At 46.5% G+C, this 27,204-nt stretch overlaps 3 protein-coding genes across 4 annotated transcripts in view; all 3 read right to left on the minus strand.

The window, feature by feature from the left end:
• Positions 1–4,391, minus strand: part of adipor1a (adiponectin receptor 1a) — a 17,754-nt gene extending 13,363 nt beyond the window's left edge. The window contains exons 1-5 of the mRNA XM_048255530.1: positions 4,236–4,391; positions 3,501–3,578; positions 3,099–3,337; positions 2,627–2,714; positions 2,245–2,373 (exon numbers count right to left, since the gene is read on the minus strand). Of these exons, the coding sequence (XP_048111487.1) occupies positions 2,245–2,373; positions 2,627–2,714; positions 3,099–3,268 (387 nt within the window). The 5' untranslated portion in view covers positions 3,269–3,337; positions 3,501–3,578; positions 4,236–4,391. The remainder of the gene's footprint in view (positions 1–2,244; positions 2,374–2,626; positions 2,715–3,098; positions 3,338–3,500; positions 3,579–4,235) is intronic.
• A 1,132-nt stretch (positions 4,392–5,523) lies between these two features.
• Positions 5,524–16,627, minus strand: LOC125301698 (NADH-cytochrome b5 reductase 3). Its single transcript, XM_048254393.1, has 9 exons — positions 16,304–16,627; positions 15,634–15,783; positions 14,981–15,053; positions 14,174–14,280; positions 13,601–13,730; positions 10,375–10,458; positions 9,837–9,922; positions 9,573–9,672; positions 5,524–6,966 (listed from the first exon to the last, which is right to left on the minus strand). The coding sequence occupies exons 1-9, from the start codon at positions 16,316–16,318 to the stop codon at positions 6,794–6,796; spliced, it is 918 nt and encodes a 305-aa protein (XP_048110350.1). The 5' UTR covers positions 16,319–16,627; the 3' UTR covers positions 5,524–6,793.
• Positions 16,628–16,763: 136 nt separating this feature from the next.
• On the minus strand, positions 16,764–27,152 carry LOC125301697 (arginyl aminopeptidase (aminopeptidase B)). Of its 2 annotated transcripts, none has more exons than XM_048254390.1 (11): positions 26,609–27,152; positions 25,747–25,887; positions 25,259–25,410; positions 24,709–24,825; positions 24,348–24,583; positions 23,536–23,649; positions 21,798–21,910; positions 21,477–21,585; positions 19,739–19,963; positions 18,934–19,076; positions 16,764–17,240 (listed from the first exon to the last, which is right to left on the minus strand). In XM_048254390.1, the coding sequence occupies exons 1-11, from the start codon at positions 26,990–26,992 to the stop codon at positions 17,094–17,096; spliced, it is 1,881 nt and encodes a 626-aa protein (XP_048110347.1). In that variant the 5' UTR covers positions 26,993–27,152; the 3' UTR covers positions 16,764–17,093. The 2 variants fall into 2 exon arrangements, with proteins under 2 accessions (XP_048110347.1, XP_048110349.1); XM_048254392.1 differs by lacking the exon at positions 25,747–25,887 and adding an exon at positions 25,947–26,087 and having other exon boundaries at positions 26,609–27,137.
• Positions 27,153–27,204: the final 52 nt, after the last annotated feature.

Genomic DNA, 27,204 nt, shown 5'->3' on the forward strand with positions numbered 1-27,204 from the left:
GAAGAGCCCGGCACAAGCGAACCCATGATCAACAGCGCCAATGCCAAATAGTCAACCTGCACACACACACACCATGATCAGCAGCGCAATGCCAGAGTAGTCCAACCTGCACACACACACACACACACACACACCATGATCAGCAGCGCAATGCCAGAGTAGTCCAACCTACACACACACACACAACAACACACACGCGACAATGAATCAGGAGGAACGTGAATCTCTAAAAGTGGTTACAAGTGGTTGCCAGCTTGGCAACCAGGCATGAGGTTTTGGTTGCTAACGCCAACCAAATCTGGTTACCACTTGTAAGAATTTGGTTGCCATGGGCAACCAGTCAACCATTAATGTGGAGCCCTGTCCAGGCGTACATCTTTCCAGCACCCAACCCCACTCTCTTTTACACACACACACACACAACTCTGAGAAGTGTCTTTCGGTGTCTTGAAAAGCTACGAAAATTCTTCATTGTCTCTCCCACACACTTTCACCAACTCTCACACCTCTCTCTCACACACACACACAGCCCCTCTACCCCTGGAGTAGGTTGCGCGAGGACTTTTCTCGAGTGGCAGACGGTGTGGAAGAGCCAGGAGAAGCAGGAGCACGCTCTTGCAGCCAACATTCAACACCACCTTCTCCTGCAGCGCCATGAAGTACATGTTCGGCCGCAGCATCGCTGAAGGCCCCCAGACATATGAACAGGACTGGCACCCCGCGACTCCATACAATCACACACACACACACAGAGTCAGCATCACAAAGGCCCCCAGACATATGAACAGGATCAGTCCAAGCGGACTCCACACACACCCACACAGAGTCAGCATCACAAAGGCCCCCAGACATATGAACAGGATCAGTCCTGCGGGACGACACACACACACACACACACACAGTCAGCATCGTCAGCGTCCCCAGACATATGAACAGAATCAGTCCTGCGGGACGACACACACTAGTGCTGGGCGGTATGACCAAAAATGTATATCACGGTATTTTTCAAAATTCTAAAGGTTTCATGGTATATGACTGTATTTTTTTCCATGCATAATCAGATGTTCAGCATTTTCTACAGGTAGAGAGAGGAATTGCTGCAGTACATTGACTAAGGATGGTCCATTTTACTGTCATGATGTAGAATAACTCCACACTGACTAGTGGTAATGCAGTTTTGCATGGCCCCAGAAAATGATGCTGTTTACAAAGAGCCACTCATGATTCTAATGAAGAATCTAATCAGAATGCAAAGACAATTGCAGTCAAAATACAAAAACTTTTACTGTGCAAATTTCACAAACATTTTGTATAAAACCAATTGCATGCAAAAGTAGCAACTCTTGCAATAATTATACTTTTGAAAATTATACAATTTAAAATAAAACCTCTCTGCTAATATGTAGGCCCTACTCTGTCAAATAGGCCTAACTTCATGTGGATGTGGATGTCTTGTTAGCCTGCCATGAGAGCCCGGTTTGGTTAAGCTAGGCAAAACATTAACAAAAAGTTAGTTTTGATTCACTGTCAGGATAATTTCCTAACTAGCCAGCTAGTATTGCTCAGTGCATGTCTATAACATGCTTTACTTGCTACCTGGATAATTTCAGAATATTCTTAAGTTGAGATGAATGATAAGAACATTAAACTTCACTGTGTTCGATTGGGTTTGCTAACTAACATCACCTACTAGCCAGCAGTCAGTATATATATCTATGCTGTTAAACAATCTCAAAATAGAATTTTATGGCGGTAATCCCTTTCAATGCAGTATCCTTAAAGTTTTTCTTAACTAAAGAAACAATTTAAGGTATTCTGTCTAACACCCTTAAATAAACCTACCTAGGAGAAATTAAGCCGCGGGGTCATGCTTCAGGGGGAAAAACTTAAAGTGTTTTTGTATTCCTCCACTATGCCTCTTCATTGGCACCATCGTGCATGTGAAGAAAGTCCTGTCTGAAACACTGTCGCCCGTTCCCAACGTTCAAGCGTAATCAAATACACAATATTTATATTAAAAATTCATATCGCGCCAACGAAAATGTATACGGTGTGAACGGTTAAAATTCATATCGTCAGTCCCCAGACATATGAACAATAAAACACACACACACACACACACACACACACACACACACACACACACACACACACACACACACTCTGTGTCTCTCTCTATCTATTCCTGTGTGTGAACTTGCTGCTATACGAGCCCAGCACCCGGCAGGTACCTATGTTGCACACCTGACTGCGAAGCGGAGGGCCCTGGAAGGAGGGCATGGGGGGGCGGTGGCCGTGCAGCAGGTAGTCGTTATCCTTCAGCCACTCCGGTAGCACATGGAACGGGATCACACGCCAGCGGCCCTCCCACACCTCACACATACACACAGAGTTACGCATATATAAACACACACACATACCTACATACTCACACAGTTGTGAATGTATAAACACACACACACACACAATTATGCATATATAAACACACACACACTTTTATGCATATAAACACACACATTATGCATCCATTAACATACAGACATCAGGCACAATCAGATAAACTGGAACTACACAAACAAAGTTATAAATACGTAATGACACAACACACCCACCCACACACACACACCTTTTGTGCAATAAACTTCTTCTCCATATGGTATCTGCAGGGCAGCGTCAGCACCTCCCCCACCTCATCCTCATCCCTCCCAGGTCTCCTCCAGCATCGCACCACACACACACACACACACACACACACACACACACACACACACACACACACACACGCACGCGACACACACACACACACACACACACGCACGCACACACCGCACGAGGAGACAAAGGCACACAGGTTAGCACACAATAACAATACACAAATACATCTGTTCCACAAAAAATCATATGGACTAGTACACAATCACACCAATACACCTGTCCCACCCATGCCCCTTCCACGTGTCAATAAGCCACCAATAGGAAGCTCAGCCCAAAGGGTGTGTCTATGCACAAACGTGTGTTTGTGTGTGTGTTTCTATGCACAAACGTGTGTGTGTGTGTGTGTGTGTCACTGTGACGGTGTATGAGGCTATGAGCCTAACTGAGGCGGTAGGGGGGCCCCCACCTCGGCAGCGAGAGCCTTGGCCCCCCCAGGCTGGGCGGCCTGCTCCAGCAGTGGCCCCAGCTCCATCAGCTCCACGTCGGCCGGGATGCGGCAGTCTTCCGAGATCTGGCAGTCTGCATCACTCGCAGACCCGTTGCGGGCGGACATAGGTACACTGCCTGCGGGACGCCTCTCCAATCTCTGGTGCCAGCTAGGGAAGCTTCGCACTTCAGGTTCCTATGTGGAGGACACAGAGCATCAGGAGTGCGAAAGCTACTTGCTAATACACTTATTATTGATAACACACATAAACAAAAACATACACACACACACACACAAACACAGGGAGAGGACAGTCTGTTTGACCCAGAGTGTGTGACAACTGTGTTTCTGAATTTACCTGAGACAAGGGGCCAGACGAGAAGGCGGGTCTACTGCTCCCACCTGCAAATATTACTTTTGCGGTCTTGCATTCAAACTGAGAGCAACGACAACAAAAACAGTATGTTAAACCAAAATATTAAAAGTTTTTTCCAGCAACGATACGTTGAGTCAGGGCTAGTATCCTTCGTACAGTTAAACATTCATTCTGTAGCTCTCTACGTAACTGCCAACAGTACCTAACGATACAACCAGCAGTCCTCTCAGAAATGGGGACGTAGAAGCTAGCTGCTTTGCTGAACCCCGCTAATATGAGCTAGCAAAACAGCTACTAGCGTAGATGCTTCCAAACAAAGAATCCATAATCTATGCCGACAACATTGTGTCAGTCAAAATAAATAAATTATATTGTCTAATGGACACACAGACACTACGTAACAATTACAGTTATGGTGCAGATGTGCAGATAGTCACATCTGTCAACCTAGTAGTTAGCCAGCGAGCCTTGACAAAATGATGTTATAACCGGGGGGAATAACCCGCTAGCCTGGTGGCTAACGTTAGCATACTAGCTAGATTATTGGAAGCTAATGTGCACCACAAATCCAGCAAACCAACAAAAAAAAACTGTCGCTCGACTATATGTGTTAGCAAAACACAGAATACTCAATCACTACAGCAGTCTATTGTGTTCACATGACGATACTGTTACCTACATGTGATGGGAATTTCATGAAAGAAAACCGCTACATACCTTATTCTCCAAACAGTGAGATGAAATGTGATCGCTTCCGGATTCTGACAAAAACAAGGCGAACAGCCACTGAACCACTAATGAAGAGCGAAGTCTACATCAGGCAGCGAGTTTAAACTGGCTTGCCGTTGTTTAATGAACAACGACGTCCTGGCGCCACCTGCTGGTAAACTCGTCAACGTCATAAAAACATATTTTGTCAAAATGTTTTAAAACAGGGATGCGAGTGGTTATCATATTTCTGTTTGCTAAGATAGGTTCAACCATTGGAAATTATTTTTGAAGTTTGTTGTCCTGACAAGATGTTTTTGACATCACCAAAACAAGATGTTATATTAACATAAAATTATGTTATGTTATGTTATAATGAGTGCATTTTGCATTTTTTAGGAATGCAATTTCATTAGTAAATCTCCATAAGTCTGTATCTGTATCTGGGCCAGCCTGGTCACATTCTATCTGCACGTGGGCACACTGATAAAGCCTCAGTCATTTTCCCCCCTTCAGGCCTAAACCCGCCCATCCCCAGGCTTGCAGTCGCCAGACTCCAATCTGCACTAATCTCTAATCCCCCCAACAAAGGGGCTGTGGCGTGGGCACTGCAAACCGATTAAAACATCACAACTCCTACTCCGCTCACAGCCACCCAGTCAGCCACTCCGCTCCACTCTCACATGACAGCCTGCCTGTCCACAGCAGCACTGGTACTCAGAGACAGAGTGGACAAGCGGGGACTGCTTTTGGGGAGGCCCTCTAGGAGAGACAGACGACTCCCCGTTTCAGCGCAGAGTTAACTTGCTTTAGAGGGACAAGTTTGTAACTAATGCAGGACTGACTGTGACCTCCTGTGCCTTACGCAGGACTGACTGTGATCCCCTTATGTACAAACTGCATTTTCCATCCTGCTGAAGGTGTGGGACATCAGTTGAGATCAGAAGCAGCCCTGCAGTCATGGCCAAGGGCATATAAAATTGAAATTGTTCAATAAATCCAATCATTAACTTTTGTTTGTAATAATCTTCAAAATGTCCCTGAGTGCTTTGTGTGTGTGGTGTAAGATCATGAGACGGGATTTGCTCTTGTAGGAATGGGATAAACGGAGAACAATGGCCCCTACTCCAGCCAAGGCAGCCTGTCCGCCTACAGGCTAGTTCAAAGACGACTAATCATAAATGCTAGATGCCTAAATGAAACGGCTAATTCAGCACGGCCTAAACGCAACTAAAGTCAACAAACACACAGGGGAGTCCTAGGAGGACTGGGTCATCTAAAGAACAACCAGCAGCCATTTCTGATATGACACTGTTTATTCTCTCCCAAGCGTCTGCAGTGTATTGAAACAAGAACAAAGCTTGGCAGTAGTAGGAGTGCACTGCAGCTCAAAAATACACCTTTAGGAAAAACAATAAGAAAACATAGTAAACAACTCATTACATGCATATAAAAAACGATGTCCCCGCACACACTGACATACAAAATAATAACTGGTTTGACCATACAAGCACCAAGGCCACAGACATCACGTTTGTAGTGACAAGTGCGTAAGGCATCTGACCAGGATCAGAGGAAGTCAGAGAAAGAGTGGTCAGAGTCAGAGTCAGACAGAGCCAGAGACGTAGATGCAGCTGCAAGCACACACACACACACAACCGAGCATTGCCAGCGCGGGTGGGCGGGCTCTCAGGCTATTTTAGGACCACCAGGCAGAGAAAGAGAAGAACTGTGGCAGATCGTTTGTAGTTGCAGCAGGTGTCTCAGCAACCCCCATAATCCCTCTGCAGAAGCTAGCGCACTTAAAGCTGCATACACACTCACACACGTACAGAGAGAGAAAGAGAGAAAGAGAGAGAGAGAGAGAGAGAGAGAGAAAGGGTGGGGGTTGGGGGTGTTTTCTGAGCATGAAAAAAACTAAGATGTTACATCAGGGTTCTTATGAGTTCCAAATGACACTAAGATGTTACACCAGGGTTCTTATGAGTTCCAAATGACACTAAGATGTTACACCAGGGTTCTTATGAGTTCCAAATGACACTAAGATGTTACACCAGGGTTCTTATGAGTTCCAAATGACACTAAGATGTTACACCAGGGTTCTTATGAGTTCCAACTGACACTAAGTTTTCATTATCTTTCTCTCACCATCTCATTTCCTTCCTCCTTCTCTTTCTCTCCCTCATTCTCTCTCTCTTTCCCTGCCACTGCATCTCTCTATTTCTCTCTCTCTCTCTTTTTCTCTCACTTTCTCTCTCTCTCTCTCATTCTCTAGTGCAATACTAAAGCTGGCCCTCAGAGTGGGTTTCAAAGGCTTGTGCATAAACCAGAGCTCTTTGGGGTGCATTTCAGATCAGGCCCTGAAGGGGGCGCCAGAAGGATAGGAAACAGGGGTTGCAAACCAGCTCCACTCCAAGGTAAAGATCCCAAAGGTTCTCAGCTCAGTCACGCACAATAATCACACAGGATGCCTTAATTAACACTTCTAAGAGTTGTTCTCTGATTGGACGGGCAGGAGTTAGCGGGTGTGGTGATTGGCTGAGCTGGAGGGGGTGGGATTGCGGAGGCTAGTAAGCGAAGCGCTGGGTCTGTCGGTAGCCCAGCTTGTCCAGGTTGGGGTTGCAGGCAAACTGGATCATGGGGGGAGGACCGCACATCAGGACCATGCAGTCGTCGCTGGGGGGGGGCAGGTGCTCCTGGATCATGTCTGCACTGATGAAGCCCTCGCTGTACTCCCACCCTGTAGGGGGCAGCAGACAATAAGACAATAAGCTAACGCCTCTTTTCAAAATTGGATCTGAAGAAGGGCTTCGGATAGTAACCAATAAATTATAGGCTACATTTGAAGCCATCTTCTTATTTTTAAGTTTATCACCAGAGGTCAGAACCACGTTATTAGTGTTTTGTTGTGCGCTACTCTGTCCATACGTGTGTGTGTGTGTGTGTATATATAAGTATAAGTATAAGTATATATACTCTTTTGATCCCTGCATTTATCCCAATCCGTGAATTAGTAGGCCTTTTCACACTGCCAAAATCACCGCGATTTTATGTACCAGAATCGCGGAACGACTGTACCTTTCACATAGACCGAGGCGGAACGGCAGGACAAAGTGTCTCGCCAAATTCACTACCAAGACCCCTTTTTTGCCGAGTTTTTTCGGAATCTGGGCGGGCATTTCGATGCTATGTCCAGCCCACCACAGGAGATTGCAAATAAATCTAACTGATCAAAAGCAGCAATAGAAGAGACAGCACATTATGTCAATCTTTAAATTCACAAAGTCTCCAGTCATTTAATGCCTGCTAGCCTGGGTGTTCCCATGCTGCCTTGCGCGCGATTGCTAAGGCAGCCTGGAGACCATGGAGCAAATTTTCGCCTGAGATAGGGGACCAATCACAGAACAAGGGGGAAAGCAAGACGATGATGAGCTATGCACAGACGCATTTGATAGACATCCGTGGCACCCAATAAACGGATCTGGGCATTTTTTTCAAAAACCAGAAAATTAACGTTTGGTTCCCAGACCACGTCTCATTGAGAAGTGGTGGTGCTAGCCAGGCTAAATGCCTGCTAGAGTTGACTGTAGCTCGGAATGCAATCAGTTGCCATAATAGGCCATCCTAAAATCCAGCGATAAAACAAAGCATGAACTCATGAGCGTCTGTCTGCCCTATATGTATATCCTCTGATTGTAATGCTTACAGATATCTAGGCGATATTTGTAACATTTATTTTGTATTTGGCCTGTTATAAAATCATGTAGGCCTATTGAACAATTCAAACTTTGTGAACCCCCAAAGTTGGAGACATGCATATAGATACTGCAAATTTAAAACCGGATTACTCTGGAATGGCTAACTGTACAGGGGAATGCTTTACACCTTTGTGTTCGGTAAGGTCTGCTGTTTATTCTGATATATGGTTTGTCATGTGTTGAGGGAAAGTTCACGAAGTATTCCACCAAGATGAATGGGGTGGGACAGAAATACCTTTACAGAGCAGCAGCTTCACTAGGATACACAACACGCGAACAAGAAAGAAAAGAAAAAAGAAACCAATGTGCTTATGTCGCGATTTCCGAGGCCTAGAGAAAAGACAGCTATGGGAACCTAACAATTAGGATTTGCTTTGCCTACACTGCTGTTTGGTTGTCCTAAACTTTGAGACGATCCATACTCGCATTAACTGAATCTTATCAACCCGAACTGCGATGTTTCAAACAGAGTGACTGTAGGATGCAATGCCTAATAATCTCACTGCCTTCGGCATAACTGCTAACAGTGCGCCTATTGTTAAACACCTGAAAAATATTAAGCTGCTGTTCTTTTCATGACGAGCACTACGCTTAAATGATTTATGACTGAATGGAACGTTTACACCAATCATCATCTTCTAATGTATCCTTATGTTGAGATGTCCATTCTCTTTGCCCTAGGCTATCATTTGTGCGCAAAGCATGTTTCACTTAAGACAGTACACAAGCTATTTTTATTGTTGTAATATTGAATGATTTCATGAATAAAGCGTTGAAAAATTATGCGCTGCAGTCGCATTATAGGATTACGACTGGCGGCGCACTGACCAAGGCCACAGTAGCCTGTGAACCTCATTTTCAAAGGGGAATCACGGCCAACGCAGGGGGCAACTCTTCTCTTCTATTTCCCTTCCAAATGACTTTTTATTGTCTGAAGACATCGATCGCAAGAATCTAACATTCTAAGCAACAGCAAAGCAACTTCACTTGCATTTGCAGGGTACTGCAAATGCAAGCTAACCAAAGTGCAGTCGGTTCTCCCGCCATGGTTTTGGAAATCACACACCTGCTGCATATGAAGGCCCACGCATAATAAGGCCTACGACTATCACTCTACACGCCCCCTGTTGCACGTCACATTTTAATTTGCTAGCTGATTCTGCCTCCTGGCTCCCCAAAATGCCGCATCATGTGAACAGATCAGCAGGCCGGCAAATTTTTACCTCGTTTTCAGACACACGTTGCGGCAAAAAGACGTCTCCTCTTCCCGCAAATTTAGCGTAATCTCTGTGTGAAAAGGCCTAGTGAAACACACTCAGCACACAGTGAACACACAGTGAGGTGAAGCACACACTAATCCCAGTGCAGTGAGCTGCCTGCAACAACAGCGGCACTTGGGGAGCAGTGAGGGGTTAGGTGCCTTGCTCAAGGGCACTTCAGCCGTGCTTACTGGTCGGGGTTCGAACCGTCAACCCTCCGGTTACAAGACCAAAGCGCTAACCAGTAGGCCACGACTGTGTGACTGTGTGTGTGTGTGTGTGTGTGTGTGTGTGTGTGTGTGTGTGTGTGTGTGTGTGTGTGTGTGTACCTTCTGGAGCACGGTCCACAGTGAACCATAGCTTGAAGCGGTCTGGATGTCTGGCTTGAATCTCCTCTAGCTCATCTCGAAGCAGAATGTCCTTCTCAGTCTGTTGAGTAATACACACACACACACACACACACACACACACACAAGGTTTAATAAACAGTGTCTGTTGGTGCTTAACATAATTTGGGGTGACACCTTGAGGTAGCATACACACAAGAAGGTCAGTGCAGTCTGATTAAGCCACACACACACACACACACACACCTGGTTGGCAAACAGCAGGTGGCATGTGGTCTGGTCACTGGGGTCCTTAATGATAGCCCTCACCAGCTGCAACATAGGAGTGATACCTACAAACAAGAACAACAGCATTACACACACACACATGCATACACACTCTCTTTTCAAATAATGCACACAAAGCCACACACTCTTTTCCCGTAATATATGTGAGTACTACAGACGGAGGCAAGTGCAATACAACATTGCGTGTGTATGTGCAGAACTATGCCTTAGAGACCTAGTAACAGCCCTGTAGTGTTTGTAAATGGTGGGGTGCTGTGACACACACACACACACACACCAGGGTTGTGCACAATTCCAATTGCAATTCTGCTTCCTGTTTGCTACCTCAATTGAAATGCAAGTGAAATTCAAGAATTGAATTGGAATTTAAGAGCCAGTTTCAATTCAATTCTGGAATTTTGCACAAGCCTGACACACACACACACACACACACACACACACTAGTAACAGTAACAGCTCTGTAGTGTTGGCAAATGGTGGGGTGCTGTGACCTGACCTGTTCCCCCGGCAATGAGCCCCAACGTGGCAGCAGACTTGGTCTCAGGGGGAGACTTCTTATCCGGCTGCACTGCAAACGTACCTGAGGGAGGCACACAGGGAGGTGGGGCAGTTAGCACATGGAGGTGGGGCAGTTAGCATCAGGAGTGGGTTAGTACAGCAAGTGGGTTAGCACCAGGAGTGGGTTAGCACAGGGTTGGGTTAGCACCAGGAGTGGGTTAGCACCAGGAGTGGGTTAGCACCAGGAGTGGGTTAGCACAGGGTTGGGTTAGCACCAGGAGTGGGTTAGCACAGGGTTGGGTTAGCACAGGGTTGGGTTAGCACAGGGTTGGGTTAGCACCAGGAGTGGGTTAGCACAGGGTTGGGTTAGCACCAGGAGTGGGTTAGCACCAGGAGTGGGTTAGCACCAGGAGTGGGTTAGCACAGGGTTGGGTTAGCACCAGGAGTGGGTTAGCACCAGGAGTGGGTTAGTACCAGGAGTGGGTTAGCACCATAGATATTAGAAAGCTAGGTACCACATTGACTGTCGAGTTCTATTAGGTGGCATCGTAAACACGGCTGCCATATTGGTGGGGGCAGCACCTTTACTGTCTATGGGCAACACTTGCAGCCAATCACAGACACCTGTCTGATTTCCAGTCAGAGTCACATGCTCCTCCATTGGCCTCCAGTGATTGCTGCCCCCACCAAGATGGCGTCGCTATTTACGTACGTGCTGGCATATATATATATATATATATATATAATAAAGGCTAGATGTTTCGTCCACGCTGCTGGCCAATGGAGGTCGACGTCCGCACCTCGCGGCCATCTTGCCACAGTCAGCTCGCTAACTCATAACATTGTGTTTCAATGGTGCACAGGTAGTCACCTGAAGGTGTCATTGTTATAGCCTGGGGGCATTGTTCTGCCTTTAGTAGAAGAAGAGATATACCTTACATCAGGTACCACAGAGCCCCCGATAGCTTGCCTGTGACAAGATGGCTGCCGGTGTTAGAGACTCCGCCATAAGACATCTAGCCTTTATTATGTATGCGTTCTGGAGTGTCCAATGCTAGTTTTCTAATTTCTATGGTTAGCACAGGGAGTGGGTTAGCACAGGAAGTGGGTTAGCACCAGGAGTGGGTTAGCACAGGGAGGTGGGGCAGTTAGCACAGGGAGTGGGTTAGCACAGAGAGGTGGGGCAGTTAGCACAGGGTTGGGTTAGCACAGGGGTAGTTAGCACAGGGTTGGGTTAGCACAGGGGTAGTTAGCACAGGGTTGAGCAAGCACAGGGAGAGGTTACCACAGGGTTGGGTTAGCACAGGGAGAGGTTAGCATAAGGAGTGGGTTAGCACAGTGGTAGTTAGCACAGAGAGTGGGTTAGCACAGGGGTAGTTAGCACAGGGTTGAGCAAGCACAGGGTTGGGTTAGCACAGGGTGGGGTTAGCACAGGGAGAGGTTAGCATAAGGAGTGGGTTAGCACAGGGTTGGGTTAGCACAGGGTTGGGTTAGCACAGGGGTAGTTAGCACAGGGTTGAGCAAGCATAGGGAGAGGTTAGCATAAGGAGTGGGTTAGCACAGGGTGGGTTTAGCAGACGGATGGAGAGTTTATCACAGGGAGTGGGAGCGTCTAACGGCCCATGGAGGGGATCAGCCTGTGGCCCGCCCGGGATTAGCACAGGCTCAGACTCCGACTCCAAGACTGTCTGGATGACTTGCCGTTTAAACAGCACCATGGCAACAGTGACTCTGAGCACTATTACAAAATCATACATCAGACATTGATACCGGTTTAGAAATCAGAAACACCTTTAACAAACAACACAGCAGGCTCTCTGTAACAATAACCCAGACACTGATGCAGAGTTATAAATAATATACAGCCACAGTAGGCTGTGGTGGAGAATCACAAGGTAAAGAGAGCTATGAGACAGACAGACAGACAGACTGGTGTTGAACAGACACACACACAGACAGACTGGTGTTGAACAGACATACACACACACACACACAGACTGGTGGTGAACAGACAGACACACACACACACACACACACACACAGACTGGTGGTGAACAGACACACACACAGACAGGCAGACTGATAGGGCTGCTCGATTATGGCAAAAATCCTAATCACGATTACTTTGGTCAAAATTTTAATCACGATTATCGATTAACGATTATTCATGGAGGTGGGGAGGGTTGGGGAGGGGTACTAATCTGTTATTTCCACAACCCCCCCCCAAAAATATCACTACAGGCTATAATAAGGAAAATAAGGAAACCAAGTGAAGTTAAATAACTTGTATAACTTCAAGTCTTAAATTCTACTTATTCATAACAACACATACAGCAGATGCATTACACTGTTATTAGGCCTACAGACTGTGGTACATTTTGGATTAAATCCAATGACATGCTCGCTGATGATCTGATAAAAATGCCTTTTTCTTTAAAATACTACTTCCATCATGTGTAGGCTTGCCTACATCTCTGCCAAGTACAGGGTGCGCTGGGGCAAAAGGGACAAGTGCCCAAAAGACAGCTCTAACAGGTGGGTGCCCAGTGCCTACAGGGGCATCTGCTACTGCTGCCCTCTCTCTCCCTCTCTCTCCGTAGCAGCATATTAGCAGCTTTTATCTTTCTCCTCTCCTGCATCTGTTCATTTATAATTTCTTGGCTCTCTGCTTCACCTGCCAATGCAGCACTGGTTGAAACCACTGGTTGATAGCTGGATAGCTAATACAAGTTAGTCACACTGGTCGGAGTGTTTAATTTCCCCACGGATTTTCAAAGTTTGCAACTGTAAATGTAGGCTCGACTGGCTCATCCTCTGGGTCTTTGAAAATACGTTGTGGTTCATGATGCTACCGACAGCACAAGCACACACACACACACACACACACACGCAACCCAAACTGCTTGAGTGGCCTGTGCACAGAGGGGAGGGGTGTGTGGAGTGTGTGGCTTAAAGAAGCAGCGTGAATCAGTGCGCTGTATGAGTTGAAATTGTATGCATTTCCAAAAACACTTTCTTAACTGAATGTGGCAAAATAATAATTTTTTGTCAATTATACTATTTTTGTGATCGTTTGAATTGAAATTCAATTAATTGCACAGCCCTACAGACTGGTGGTGAACAGGCAGGCAGACAGACAGACAAACAGACAGACAGACAGGCAGAGAGACAGGTGAATAGACAGACAGACAGACAGACAGACAGGCAGGTGTTGAGCCACAGACCGGTGCCAGTGTACTCCAGCAGCCCCCCCGGGCCTCTGAAATCGATGACGTCTCCCACACGCAGACTCTCCAGATACTGGGACATCTTCCCCCCCTCGGGAAACTTGGGGTGTACATTCCGGAAGTAAATCTGGGGGTGGAGCAGAGGCAAGGCAAGTTTATTTATATTTATTTATATATGCATTTCATACACAGGAGCAATTCAATATGCTTCACATAAACAAAAGCAATAAACAGTATAATAAAACAATAGCAAATAAAACCATAAAGGGCAGTAAAGGAGAACTCAAAGCCGTTTTCAACACAGGGCCCTTTTTTAAGTCACTGAGTACTGTGTATAACTGTATAAATCTGTGCTACATAGCTCAAGTTATCTTGCTAGTAGCTAGCGTAGCCAGGCAGCTAGAAAGCTGCTATGCCATGGGGGCAGATATTTTAGACTGTGTTGTGCCTCTTATTAACAGACTCAAAATGTTATTACAAATGCTGCACAACATGAACAGGATCCTTACGAAACACCACCATGTTCAACTCAGTTATTGTGCAGACACAGTGAAATGACACCATTCCTACCTTCACCACCAAGTCAACAAATCCCTGGTCGTCGTCACTGGACACGGGAGTGTATGGGCGCACCACCAGGTTGCCATCAACACGAGCAGACAGGTACACATGCTTCCCTGGAGGACACAACATGGGCTCAGCCACAGGATCACACATCACACATCCACACCCACATCACACACCCACACCATAGCCGCTCACCCCACAGTGACAGGGGACAGCTCGATCACCTCATCAGAGCGGCAGCTAAATGCATGATGCTAAATGAGTAACTCTACATGCTGCCCCCCACTGGTAAAGGGATTAAAGGACAAGTCCGGTGATTTTTCACATAGATCTCTGTAGCTCGAGGTCACAAGTGAAACAATTGGTTCTACTGTTCCTGCCCCCAGAGTGTAGCACTTGAGCTAGGTAGTTTTTTTTGTACAGACAGTACTCAGTGACCTCGAGAAACAGAGATCTATGTGAAAAACTGCCGGACTCCTCCTTTAAAGCCCAGTATGGCCCATTCTCATCCACTGTGGAGAAGGTCCTGTTCCATCCATACTAACCCATAGGGAGGCCCGGTAACCTAACCAAACCCCCATCCATACTACTGAACCCCCAATACTCACCTACAGGCAGGCCCAGGATGTGCTCCCCCCCCCCCATACTCACCTACAGGCAGGCCCAGGATGTGCTCCCCCCCCCCATACTCACCTACAGGCAGGCCCAGGATGTGCTCCCCCCATACTCACCTACAGGCAGGCCCAGGATGTGCTCCCCCATACTCACCTACAGGCAGGCCCAGGATGTGCTCCCCCCCCCCATACTCACCTACAGGCAGGCCCAGGATGTGCTCCTCGCTGGGGAGGACGAAGCGGAACTTGCGGGTGTCATGGCTGAGCACCTGGCAGAGATGCACAGAGACACAAGGATCAGAGGAGCTCTTCGCCCCGTAGGGATGCACAGAGACACAAGGATCAGAGGAGCTCTTCGCCCCGTAGGGATGCACAGAGACACAAGGATCAGAGGGGCTCTTCGCCCCGTAGGGATGCACAGAGACACAAGGATCAGAAGAGCTCTTCGCCCCGTAGGGATGCACAGAGACACAAGGATCAGAAGAGCTCTTCGCCCCGTAGGGATGCACAGAGACACAAGGATCAGAGGGGCTCTTTGCATGGTGGCGGCTGTTGCCGTGCCACTGGAGTGGCCTTGAGCAGGGCGATCCAGCCCTGAGGCGTTCTGGGGTACTGAACACAGACTCCTGAACTAACACAGCTGAGTGTGGCCTGTCTGGCATTAAAAAACACTGTGTTCAGAGCATCACACACCCCCACAGGAAGCAATTGACCCGTCTAAACCCTTTCTGTGTATCCAGCCTAAATGGATATACTATATTTAGTCCATAATTATGTCTTATGCAAAAGCTCGGCCTACAGAGACACAGGTGTGGAATTGTAATTATAATACACACATAGCCTCGTTACCTCCTTGTCGATGAGCCTGAGCTGGTATTTGACTGTGGGGTCGAGCAGGGTGACTAAAGGCTTCTTCTTCCGGCCATAGAAATAATAGCCCAGTGCAATGCCCGCTGTGGTCACCACCACCACCACTCCCGCCGTCACGACTGCTGTGGACTAGAGGAAACGTAAACCCAGAGTCATGCAGAGCATGTGATGTTAATGACTTACTATCTGGTTTAATATTGTTAGTAATCATAAGCAACAAATGTTGATCTTGCAGTAATTTCTCGAAGGTTCTGAGTTTACTCGGAGGCTTTAAAGCAGTGCTCGGGCAGGCTACGCCAGCTAAGTTCATCCGTGACTCATTGGAAAGAATTCCAACGTTAACTGGATTTATCCGAGGGCTCTTTGATTACATGCCTTTCCGCTGATGATGTCCAAAGCTAGTTAACTGATATGTTATTACATACATGGAATTAACTAACGTAAGACACTTATTCAACCTTATTTAACAACCTTGGCATTGCCGCCACACGCCTTGATCCCTACTTGGACAATCGGAGTAAACGTTAGCTAGCTTCTAACACTGATCTGAAGTTGGAGACCCACTGCTGACGTGAATGTCAGTCAGCTAGATACTGTTATCAAACTCAACTCACCTTCAAACTACACAAATGACTTAAAACTTGCTTACCACGGCGTATTTCATGGTTTCCTGGGACTCCTTGCTCAGTAGGTCCAGTCAAAGTCAACCTGCCGTCTCACGCCCGTCAGTGAGTATGTGCGTGTTACCTCGCTAGCCGCTAATGACAGTTTGCAAGCACAAGAGGAGTTAAACGTATTGAATAGTCATGGTTGCGCTAAAAGAGCGCAGAAAACCATATGTCGCCACTTACACCTTTACAGAGCGGGGGCCATCCAGAGTATTGCGTGGTCTAATGTTTATTCAATAAGCTCACGCCCCAGACTTCATGGAAAGAAATACTCTTAACATATTAATAGTGCCAAAAACCACCCACATATTGTTAAAATATCACAAGAAAAAGGCTGCTTGTCAGATAGGAAATAAGTCATCAGGGATAACACCATCTTTTTTTGTACCTAGAGAAACAACATACTATTTTGGGCAAAATCTATTCACAATAATTCAAAAGTTGTTTTACAACACATTTATTCCCAGTCATCATCGTTAGAAAAAAAAACTGCATAATCAATATGCAAAATTATAGTACCACAGTACTTGAGTAAGTGCCAAGAGGTTCCCTTTGACCGAATAGAATAATAATGTCCAAAGTAATGTAGACTGTACAGACGCACACAGCAGCTCCATCTGCCGCAGGTGAGGTGAGCACCTGAGCTGCTCCGTCTGCCGCAGGTGAGGTGAGCACCTGAGCAGTTGCGTCTGTGCACGGTCTGCAGGTGCCTCGTCAGCGGCTCTGGGGGTGAGGCTGACTGAGCATGCTCGGGCTCGTGGTCAGGAGAGCTCAGCTGAGGATCTTCTTCACGTAGTTGCGGACATTGACGTGGAGCTGATGCGCGGTGCTGGAGAACACATCCGTGGCCAGAGCACGCGTCTCCTTGGAACCCCCCCACAGGGCACGGTACACCGGCAGAGTATACTTCTGCTTGCCCTGAGGAGAGAGAGAGAGAGAGAGAGAGAGAGAGAGAGAGGGAGAGAGACAGAGGGAGAGAGAGAGAGAGCGAGAGAGAGAGAGAGACAGAAACTCATCTTAATTTCTTTCACAATTGAATGATACCTAGGGCTGCACGATATTAGGAAAACATGCGATATGCGATAACATTATTGAGTCATGCGATAACGATATAACTTGCGATATTTAATTTAAAAAAATTAATAAAATCTCCATTCTACTTGCTGCTAGCATAGACTGTAGGGTTGGGGGGGGGAATAAATGTATACATGGATTTCTATGCAACGTCATGAAAACATGTGTGCGCAACTAAGAGGCAGAAAGCACCATAGAACAGCATAGAGCAGTGCTCTCCTTGAATAGAATAAAATGAGTTGTTATGCTGAAAACTGCACCAATTCGAAATCATGATGGTTAGAGAATGTTCAATATGTTCAATATCCCTAACGGAATGCATGTCTTCACCAAAAATGACAAAATACAATGTTATATTAATAAAGAAAATGAACAGCAAACTCTGAAATATAGCCTGAAATGAAATGGTATATTTTGAGACAACAGGGGTATACAAAAAATTCCGATTGTAGCTTACAGCAGCCGACTATTAACACTGTGGACGGCCACCAAGCATCTTCTGCCCCATGGCTGCGCGCACATCTAGTTTTGTTGGTAAACGAGAAACCCGTGTATAATTACAGAAATAAATGTATAATTTTCTACATAAAAAATATAAAATATTATGTAGCCTAGGCTATATATGGCCTGATGAAAGTGGACAGCTAAGACCTACTGACTAGCCTATCGAAGTTGTGTGGAAAATCCTCCTAAAAAACGGATAGACAGCCAATCTGAACACTTGTGCACCAACCAGCGGAATATTCCACATTGCCAGCCTTATTACAGGCCTAGCAAAAAAGCTACTTAAGCTATATCGCGGCGGTCACTCATCTAAAATCTTAAGTAGCCCAGTCTGTAACCTCATACGCTGCGCATCCCACGCTAGACTACGAGGGCAGCGGAAAGTGAAAGTAAGGGGCTGCGATCGCACACTCCAACAAAGTAGGCTAAACAACTTTTACAAATAACGAATCCTGATTACCTCTCTGCTGCTGTCTGGGGCTTTTGCTAAATGCAAATCATAAAATTCAAGCCTTACAGTGAAAGACATATCTTCTGATCCTAACGATAACGAAAGAAATTGTTTATTTTAACACGGTGGAGAAGGACGCATTTGGCGCTGTGTTTGTAACACGTCATCCTTCATAAACCCAAAATATTTCCATATATCAGACGTGCTTTTCCTTTTAGTCACCAATCCCTCTTCACCCAAGTGTAGCTTACCTCGCTCAACTCACTATCTTCAGCAATCACGACTTAGCTCCCACCAACACCTAAAACACCGCGCACCTAAACTGGTAGGGGATCAACGGGCTTCTCGGGCAGCATGACAGCATCGATTTGGTAAAATATGTTGACATTCAAAAATGTAGAAAATGTATCAAAATGTATCGAAAATTAAGTAATCTTGGCGGTATGTCTATCGCAAGCATTGATATAACGATAGATTTTTAGATATATCGTGCAGCCCTAATGATACCATCACCGAACATCGTCTTAAGATGCCTTATTTTAAAGGCCGAGGCTTAACCCTCCATCATGGGTCCGTTCCCACCTGTGAGCTGAGGAATTTGCGGATGTGCTGGTAGCCCGGTTGGTGCTGGTTCTTGGCGATGATCTGAGCCCAGCGGAGACGCAGCTCTGCGTTGCTGGACTCCACGATGTGAGGGTAGTGCTCCTCCAGCTTCTTCATGTTACCTTCAATACAACACACCTCTCAACATCCTCACCCAATCACAACGCATGTACATCACACCTCAAAGCATCCTCATCTAATCACAACGCATGTACATCACACCTCTCAACATCCTCCCCAATCACAACGCATGTACATCACACCTCAAAGCATCCTCATCTAATCACAACGCATGTACATCACACCTCTCAACATCCTCCCCAATCACAACGCATGTACATCACACCTCAAAGCATCCTCATCTAATCACAACGCATGTACATCACACCTCTCAACATCCTCACCCAATCACAACGCATGTACATCACACCTCAAAGCATCCTCATCCAATCGAATTTATATTAACTTATGTCGGACAAGCCAAATGTGTGAGCAGATCATTATTGCGCTGTGAGCCTTAGCTAGATGTTTTAAATCATGTGCAAGCAGAATGTCGCTTAAGAAGAGCCTAACCCCAACTCTGACCTGACCTGATCCACAACCCTAACCCTAATCCTCCAGGCCTGAAATCGACGAAGCCTCCTACCTTCAGGCAGTGGTGACTTCCCCGTATCACTGAGTCACGTGCAAGCAGCCCATTACTGATATGAGCAGAATATCCTGTTTAAGAAGACCCTGACCTCGACCCTAATCCTCCAGGCCTGAAATCGACATCGCCTCCTACCCTCAGGCAGTGGTGACTTCCCCAGGATCTGCTCCAGGAAGTAGACGGTCTGGTAGGTCTTCCAGGGCTTGGCATTGACCTTGCCGATGGCCGTCATGTCCAGACTCGGCTGCACCCACAGCTCTGCCAGCTGCTCCGCCGGCTTCATCAGGCTCTGCCCTGCAGACAGGTCAGGCAGGTACGGTGGCCACCCGGGGACATTCAACCAGCTCTCAAACTCCAGACCTGACCAAGACACCAGGAGACATCAGACACATAGCAGGGGGTCAGCATGCATCTGCCAACAGCTCCCCTAGTGGCCAACTGACCCTCAGGGGCCGTTTACACAAAACCGCCGGGTGAATTTTCTCTTACCGTTTTCACACCTTTAACGACACCGGCAAGAAAAAACCTTGCGTGTACACACACAGGTGTAACCGGCTAAATGTGCTGTAGTGCATATGCCAGACCAGTCGATGGCGCCGCTGTGCAGAAGCTTCACGATAATTTTGCGTGAATCGCGTAGAAGAAAACATTGTTAAAACAGTTTGTTAAGCCAGAGAATGTCTAATAAGAGCTCTGGTTAAAGGAGAATTCCGGTGTGATATTGACCTAAAGTGTATTGAAACATGATACCGAGTGTGAACGTATGTCTCATAGCCCGGCTGCTACTGGAAGAAACTGGAATCCATGCATTTCCACTGAATTATTTTTGTAATCTGATCCCTTATCATACCTGTTCATTTTTACTCGTTGCTCGACTTATCGTGACTAAATTCAAGATGGCTGCAAACGCTAAACTTCGTGAAGATACTGTCTGTATAAATCGTCTTGTAAGTAAACTACCAGTGCTTTTTCAAAGTTCTCAATGTCTCGTTTTAAATGTCAGGGCCCTCAGAAGTCTACCAATGAAGTGTGGAGATCCATTTACGAGGCTCAATGTGTGTAAAACAGTGATTTATTTGCATGGCTAGCCCGATGCCGAAGCACCACTATTGAAAAAGCTGTTGGTAGCATCGGCTAGCTAGCGCCAGATTTTGGAGTGCAGGGGACAAGCCGAGATGGGCTATGAGACATACGTTCACACTCGGTATCATGTTTCAATACACTTTAGGTCAATATCACACCGGAATTCTCCTTTAAGCAGTTGCATGAAACAAGGAGACTACAGACAATTCGGTTTTCAATTCAACTGTTAAACTAATAAAGTTAATTTTCAAGGTATGTGACTGATATGTGAAATTTCAAATGCTTAGCCTACGCATTGCATTAGGTCTGAGCACCACTGGAGAAAACACTAACATGCAGTAAGCTAATGTTTAACTAAGTTAAGATAACGTGTGCTTCTAACTTAGCCACTAAAGGCTGATAGGCTACATTGTGCACAATATAAATCATGACAGGGGAAAGAAAAACATTTTAATATGATAAATAAATGGTTTGGTTTGTTTTGACAAGCAGCATGTCAGGTCGAGTGCCGTGGCTGAGTTGAGAGGTGGGGCTATGTCGTCATAAAGTTGCGGCCCGCACCTACATCGCGTCTACACGGGCGAAGTTAGCCGGGCGGTTTCAAAAGTTCCCACTTCGGAAGCCGGTTTCAAAAGCTTTCAAAATCGGTTTCAGTCTCCTAAACTGCCGGCGTCGTGTACACGCAAGGCGTAACCGTTAACAAAACCTCACCGGATTTAAAAAAAACCGGCGTTGTGTAAACGGCACCTGAGTCTGTTGTTAGAGAAGGACATGACAGGAAGTGAGGTACCCTTGATCTGGTGGACGCCCTTCTTGTGCAGCTCAGGGAAGTATTCCAGGAAGAACTCCAGCGTGTCCTCGGACATCACGCTGCAGAACTTAAACTTGTCCACGTAGGCCTGAGGGGAAGGTCAGAGGTCAGGTCGAGAGTGTACGAGGGTGTACGAGAGTGTGCGAGAGTGTATGAGAGTGTATGAGAGTGTACGGTGTAAGAGTGTAGGGTGTATGAGAGTGTTTGAGAGTGTATGAGGATGTATGAGGGTGTAGGATGGTGTTTGAGAGAGTATGGTGTAGGAGGGTGTAGGGTGTATGAGGGTGTATGGTGTAGTACCTGGAGGAAGGAGTCAAAGCGGCTCTGGTCATCCACCAGGTGAGCCAGGTATGAGACAAAACAGAAGCCCTTCTCATAGGGTGTCTCATTATAGGTGTCATCAGGGTCCACCCCTACCAAACACACACATGTATTTAACTACCATATTTCAAAATGACTGCCAATAGGGATGCACCAATCTGATACTGATATCGACTCAAACAGGTTGATTGGGTATCGGTGGAAATAGGGCTTCAGGTATCCGTCACAATGGGCCGACATATGGGGCCAATCTATTCAAACCAATTGTTATGGTTATGGTTGTGGAATTTAGCTGACGCTTTTGAACATAACAATATGTTAACACATACCACAGCCATGTCTCGGCAGTGCTTTTGTCAAGAAGCGAGCATAGCATGGAGGCAGCTAAAAACAAAGCAGCGCTAGCATAGCATAGAGGCGGCTAAAAACAAAGCAGCGCTAGCATAGCATGGAGGCGGCTAAAAACAAAGCAGCGCTAGCATAGCATGGAGGCGGCTAAAAACAAAGCAGCGCTAGCATAGCATGGAGGCGGCTAAAAACAAAGCAGCGCTAGCATAGCATGGAGGCAGCTAAAAACAAAGCAGCGCTAGCATAGCATGGAGGCAGCTAAAAACAAAGCAGCGCTAGCATAGCATGGAGGCGGCTAAAAACAAATTTGAGATTGAAGGTACTTCGTAGTAGCCGCAGCAGTACAGAGTTCTATTGCTACGTGTTGTTTAAGGCTAAAAAACACTGATATTGGATCAGTACTAAGAATCAGCCAATACACCCTCTGTGTGTGTGTAGATAGATAGATACTTTATTGATCCTCAAGGGGAAATTCAAGTTTTATTTTTTAGATAGATAGATACTTTATTGAGAGTGTGTGTGTGTGTGTGTCAGGCGCGCGGGAACCTATTTTTGACCAGGGGTGCCGAATAACAAAAATAATGGATGTCCGACGATTTCTCCCCTCCTGGACATGTTTCGGATTTTGACTGCTAAATATGTCATTTTAGTGCGGTGTACGGGTGATAGAGAGAAGTTTTAGAAAAGTCCTGGGCAGCCACAAATTCCAATGTTCCGCGACAGCACTCCGACTCCACTGCACCCACCCTAACCCCACAGAAGCACACTTGACATCATTAGCCTATTTCAGTATAGCTAAGGAAAATTACTTTTCTGATCGTCAAAACCACGCCAGAGATGTTTGGCTTTAAATATAGGCTAATAATCAGGCTGCAATGATCTCGCAAATAATTCCTGAATAGCCTAAAGTGTGTCGTCTCCACAGCAAGTATGTATCCTAATAATTTTTATCTTAGCGAATGAAATGATTTCACTAGCTATAATTTATTAATTTTGCAAAACTGTACAACACAATTAAAGTTTCTTTCAGCTTATCCATGCTTTTTTGAACGTGTAAATCGCATAGAATATGTAGGCCTATATCAACTGTAGGCCTACACACTTGATCGCTATCACATAGCTGAAACCACGCTACAGTTCTTACAGTAACTGACTCACATTCACATTGATCTCTATAACTGTTAATTTTTAGTAGCCTATATTCCAACCAATCCATAACCCTTTTTTGCTATTTGACTCATCATGTCAGACAGCAAATTAGTAATTATTTAAATATATAATACATTTCAAAAATCTCTCTCCTGCAGCACCCTCAGCACCCCCCTTCCTGCGCCCTTGGTGTGTGTGTGTGTCTGTGTGCTCCTGGTACCTGGCTTGATTTTGACGCGTAGTTTATTGAGGGGGTGGTCCTCTCCGGTGTTATCTATGTGCTGCTTCAGCAGGGCGCGGCCTGTGGCAGCTTCCAGACAGGTGTACGCCTCACCTGCGGGAGCATCACACAACACAAAGATGCACACCTGGACTTGCTATTGTTTAACTCTCTAAAGTCTGTGGACATAGATATCATCACGTGTTTCTCCCACATGCTGTGTGACTAGAGACCCTGTACATTATTTGTAGCTGTACATTAAGGCAGTGTTTCTCAAAGTGTGGTCCGGGGACCACTGGTGGTCCGCAAGCTATCTCAAGTGGTCCGCAAGCAAACGTGGTAATTGCAATAGTTGCAATATTGAACCAACTTGTATGTAAATCCTGCAACACTGCCTATAGCTTCGCGCCAGTTTAAATCATATGAATCCTCTGACACAATAAGCAAGGTGCAAAAACAGTATGCAAGGAGGTTCAGTGAGTAGGACTTTTGTGTAATATACTGTTGACATAGGTCTACTGTTTTTTTTTTTTTTAGCTAGGTGGTCCGTGATTCTTTTTTTATTGGTTAAGTGGTCCTTGGTCTGAAAAAGTTTGAGAAACACTGCATTAAGGTCTCTCATCATGTGTAGCTGTACATTAAGGTCTCTCATCATCAACACCGTGTGATTAGAGACCCTGTACATTATGTGTAGCTGTACATTAAGGTCTCTCATCATCAACACTGTGTGATTAGGGACCCTGTACATTAATGTCTCTCATCATCAACACTGTCGCTATCCACTGCACTAGCGCTCCATCAGCATTTCTCACCGTAGAGCTCCCGGCACACGCGTCTCTGGGCGTACATAGTGAACCCCTCGTTGAGCCAGAAGTCTCCCCAGTTGGCGTTGGTCACCAGGTTACCGAACCAGCTGTGGCATATCTCGTGCACGATGACGTCGGCGAGCGAGCGGTCGCCCGCCAGCAGGCACGGGGTCACGAACGTCAGGCAGGGGTTCTCCATGCCACCGAAGGGGAAGGAGGGCGGCATGAACAGCACGTCATACCTGCACAGGTGTGACACAGGTCAAATGGACCAATTAAAACTCACTTTCTCCATATGTGTGTGCTGTGAGCCAATGAAATAATTTCACCATCCCCATATACAATATGTGGACCAATGAAAACAAACCTTCCCCACACGTATGGCCCAAACAGCTTCTCTCCAACAGACAGGAAGCCTTCGATCACGCCGTCATACTCAGTCTTAGCGGCCTCCAGCAGACACGGCTCTGACCACACACGAGTCCTGGACACAGCAGGAACACCATCAGAAGAAAACTCACTGCGTGTTATTATTATGGTGTGTGTGTGTGTGTGTGTGTGTGTGTAAGACAGACACGGCTCTGACCACACACGAGACCTGGACACAGCAGGAGGAACACCATCAGAAGAAAACTCACTGCGTGTTATTATTGTGTACTAAACTCACTGCGGCTTAATATGGTGTGTGTGTGTGTGTGTGTGTGTGTGTTAGACAGACATGGCTCTGTCCACACAGGGGTCCTGGACACCATCAGAAGAAAACTTACTGCATCTTATGACATCGGTGAAAATTACTATGGTCCAGACTGGCTGGTGGCACAAGTGTGTGTGCGTGTGTGTGTGTGTGTGTGAAGGGGGGACTTACCTGGGGCCCTCCTTGGCCAAGACCTCTGTGTGTGTGTGTGTGTGTAGCTCACCTGGGCCCCACCTCGGCGGACACCAGGTCCCCCACAGCAAGCGCCACCAGGTAGGAGGGGATGGGCTGCTCCATGCGGAACAGGAAGCTGTTGTCCGCCTTCCTGTGTTCCCACGTGGTGGCGCTCATGACCGCTGTGAAGCCCTCAGGCACCTGCCAGGGTAGAGGGTAAAGGTCAACCCAGCCCAGCACCATAAACAGCTATTGCCCGATCCAAAGGGCAAATTGGAAGAGTCCAAAGGGCAAAAACACAACAGAACACAATCCTGACAAACAACCAACCATGCTCATGCCAAGTGGGTTTGTGCAAAGCATCTTCACAACTTCACAATCACTTGTGTATAGTATAGTGCAAGCAATGACAGGGATATCATGACGAAAAAGAGCAAGGTGATACAATGAGATGTCATGAGAGCAATATGACTGAGTATTTCACTAAGATGACTGATCCCCCGGTGACGGGCTGTGTGGCCGGTCGCCAGGACCCACCTTCACCGCGGCCGAGTAGGTGCTCTTCACCGCTGGAGTGTCGAAGCAGGGGAAGAGGGACCGGTTGAGCACCGCCTGGCCTTGAGTGAAGACATACGGTTTGGTCTTCCCCGCGGTCTGCTCAGGATTCAGCCAGCACACCTGTTCAGGCGCAACGGGGCGACAGCACACAGGAGGCGGGTCAGACGGGCAAACGTTACCTGCACTGTGGCCGAGTAAGGGCTCTTTGCCATAGGCGTGTGGAAGCCGGGGAACAGGCTTCTGTTCAGGACCGGGAAACCGCTGGTGTAGAGGAACGGCAACCTCCGCTCGCTAGTCTGGGCAGGCACCAGCCACGACATCTACAGACATGCCCGCAATTTAGCGCCAAGGCAAGGACACCACTTCACTCCTGCTGCTGCTCAATGTCTTGAATTTCCCCTTGGGGATCAATAAAGTATCTATCTATCTATCCATCTATCTATCTATGTATGCATACTGTTATTGGTGGTGCCACATATTGTGCGTGGAATCATGTCGTGGCATGTGTGTAGATGTGTAGCCTAATGTTTGAAATTAAACCACAAAGATGAACGACTTTCCTTATGAGTTGTACGTATTTAAAAGGAAGTAGTGGTTCTGCGCTAGTACTTGGGGATGAGGAACAAAGGTGAAACTGCACATGTTGGAAAAGACGAAGGAGTGTTTTTGCTGAGGGTGCAGTATCTCCTGTGAGCAAATACTAGCTAGCTAAGCAGCTAACTTAAACCACTTAAGATAAAGTTTACTGATGATAGGCAGCATAAATGCTCAATCTATTCACACGCAAATTGCTTAAAGTTCTAAAACTTTAATTAATGAAGAGACCAGACGATTTCCTTACCCCTGGTCCGTCAGTGGCAGCATATTTGATAGCCACCCGGAATTTTTCATCGGCTTTCCACGGCGCAGGGAATTTAACGACCAGAGTGGTACCATAGCTTGTGAAGTCCCTGGTGAGAAATTCTACTTTTTTCCATTCGGTGTCATCGTAGCCCTGGCAGTAGGACACCTCTTGGAAGCTCAGAGACGGGTGGATATCTAGCAGCACTTCGCTTTGTTGGTCCCGAATGCACCTCAGCCGGAGAGTCTCGGTGGCTGATATATTTTTCTTATCAAAATCAACGCTGAGGTCAAGATGAAAATGCTCGATCTTGAATTGACGGAAGCTGGAAGAAGTAGCCACATCGTCAGCTTTATCCGAATGCAAGGCGTTGATTTTGTCCATTTCTTCAGCACAGTTCACCGACGTTACGGGGGACTGACAACAAGGCGATATCGCAGCAGGCAGTTGAACGGATCTAATGTGTGTTCAAGGTAGTGCATAATGCAAGACTATTGCGCAGACAAAACTTGTGTCGTGAAATGAAAACGCTATTAATCAGTTTCTTTTGTCGGTGTTTTTTTTTCACCGTACGGCCATTGGCAATGTTTATTTTA

Source organism: Alosa alosa, chromosome 10 (genome assembly GCF_017589495.1).
Source record: "Alosa alosa isolate M-15738 ecotype Scorff River chromosome 10, AALO_Geno_1.1, whole genome shotgun sequence".
In the NCBI taxonomy this organism is placed as follows: domain Eukaryota; kingdom Metazoa; phylum Chordata; class Actinopteri; order Clupeiformes; family Clupeidae; genus Alosa; species Alosa alosa.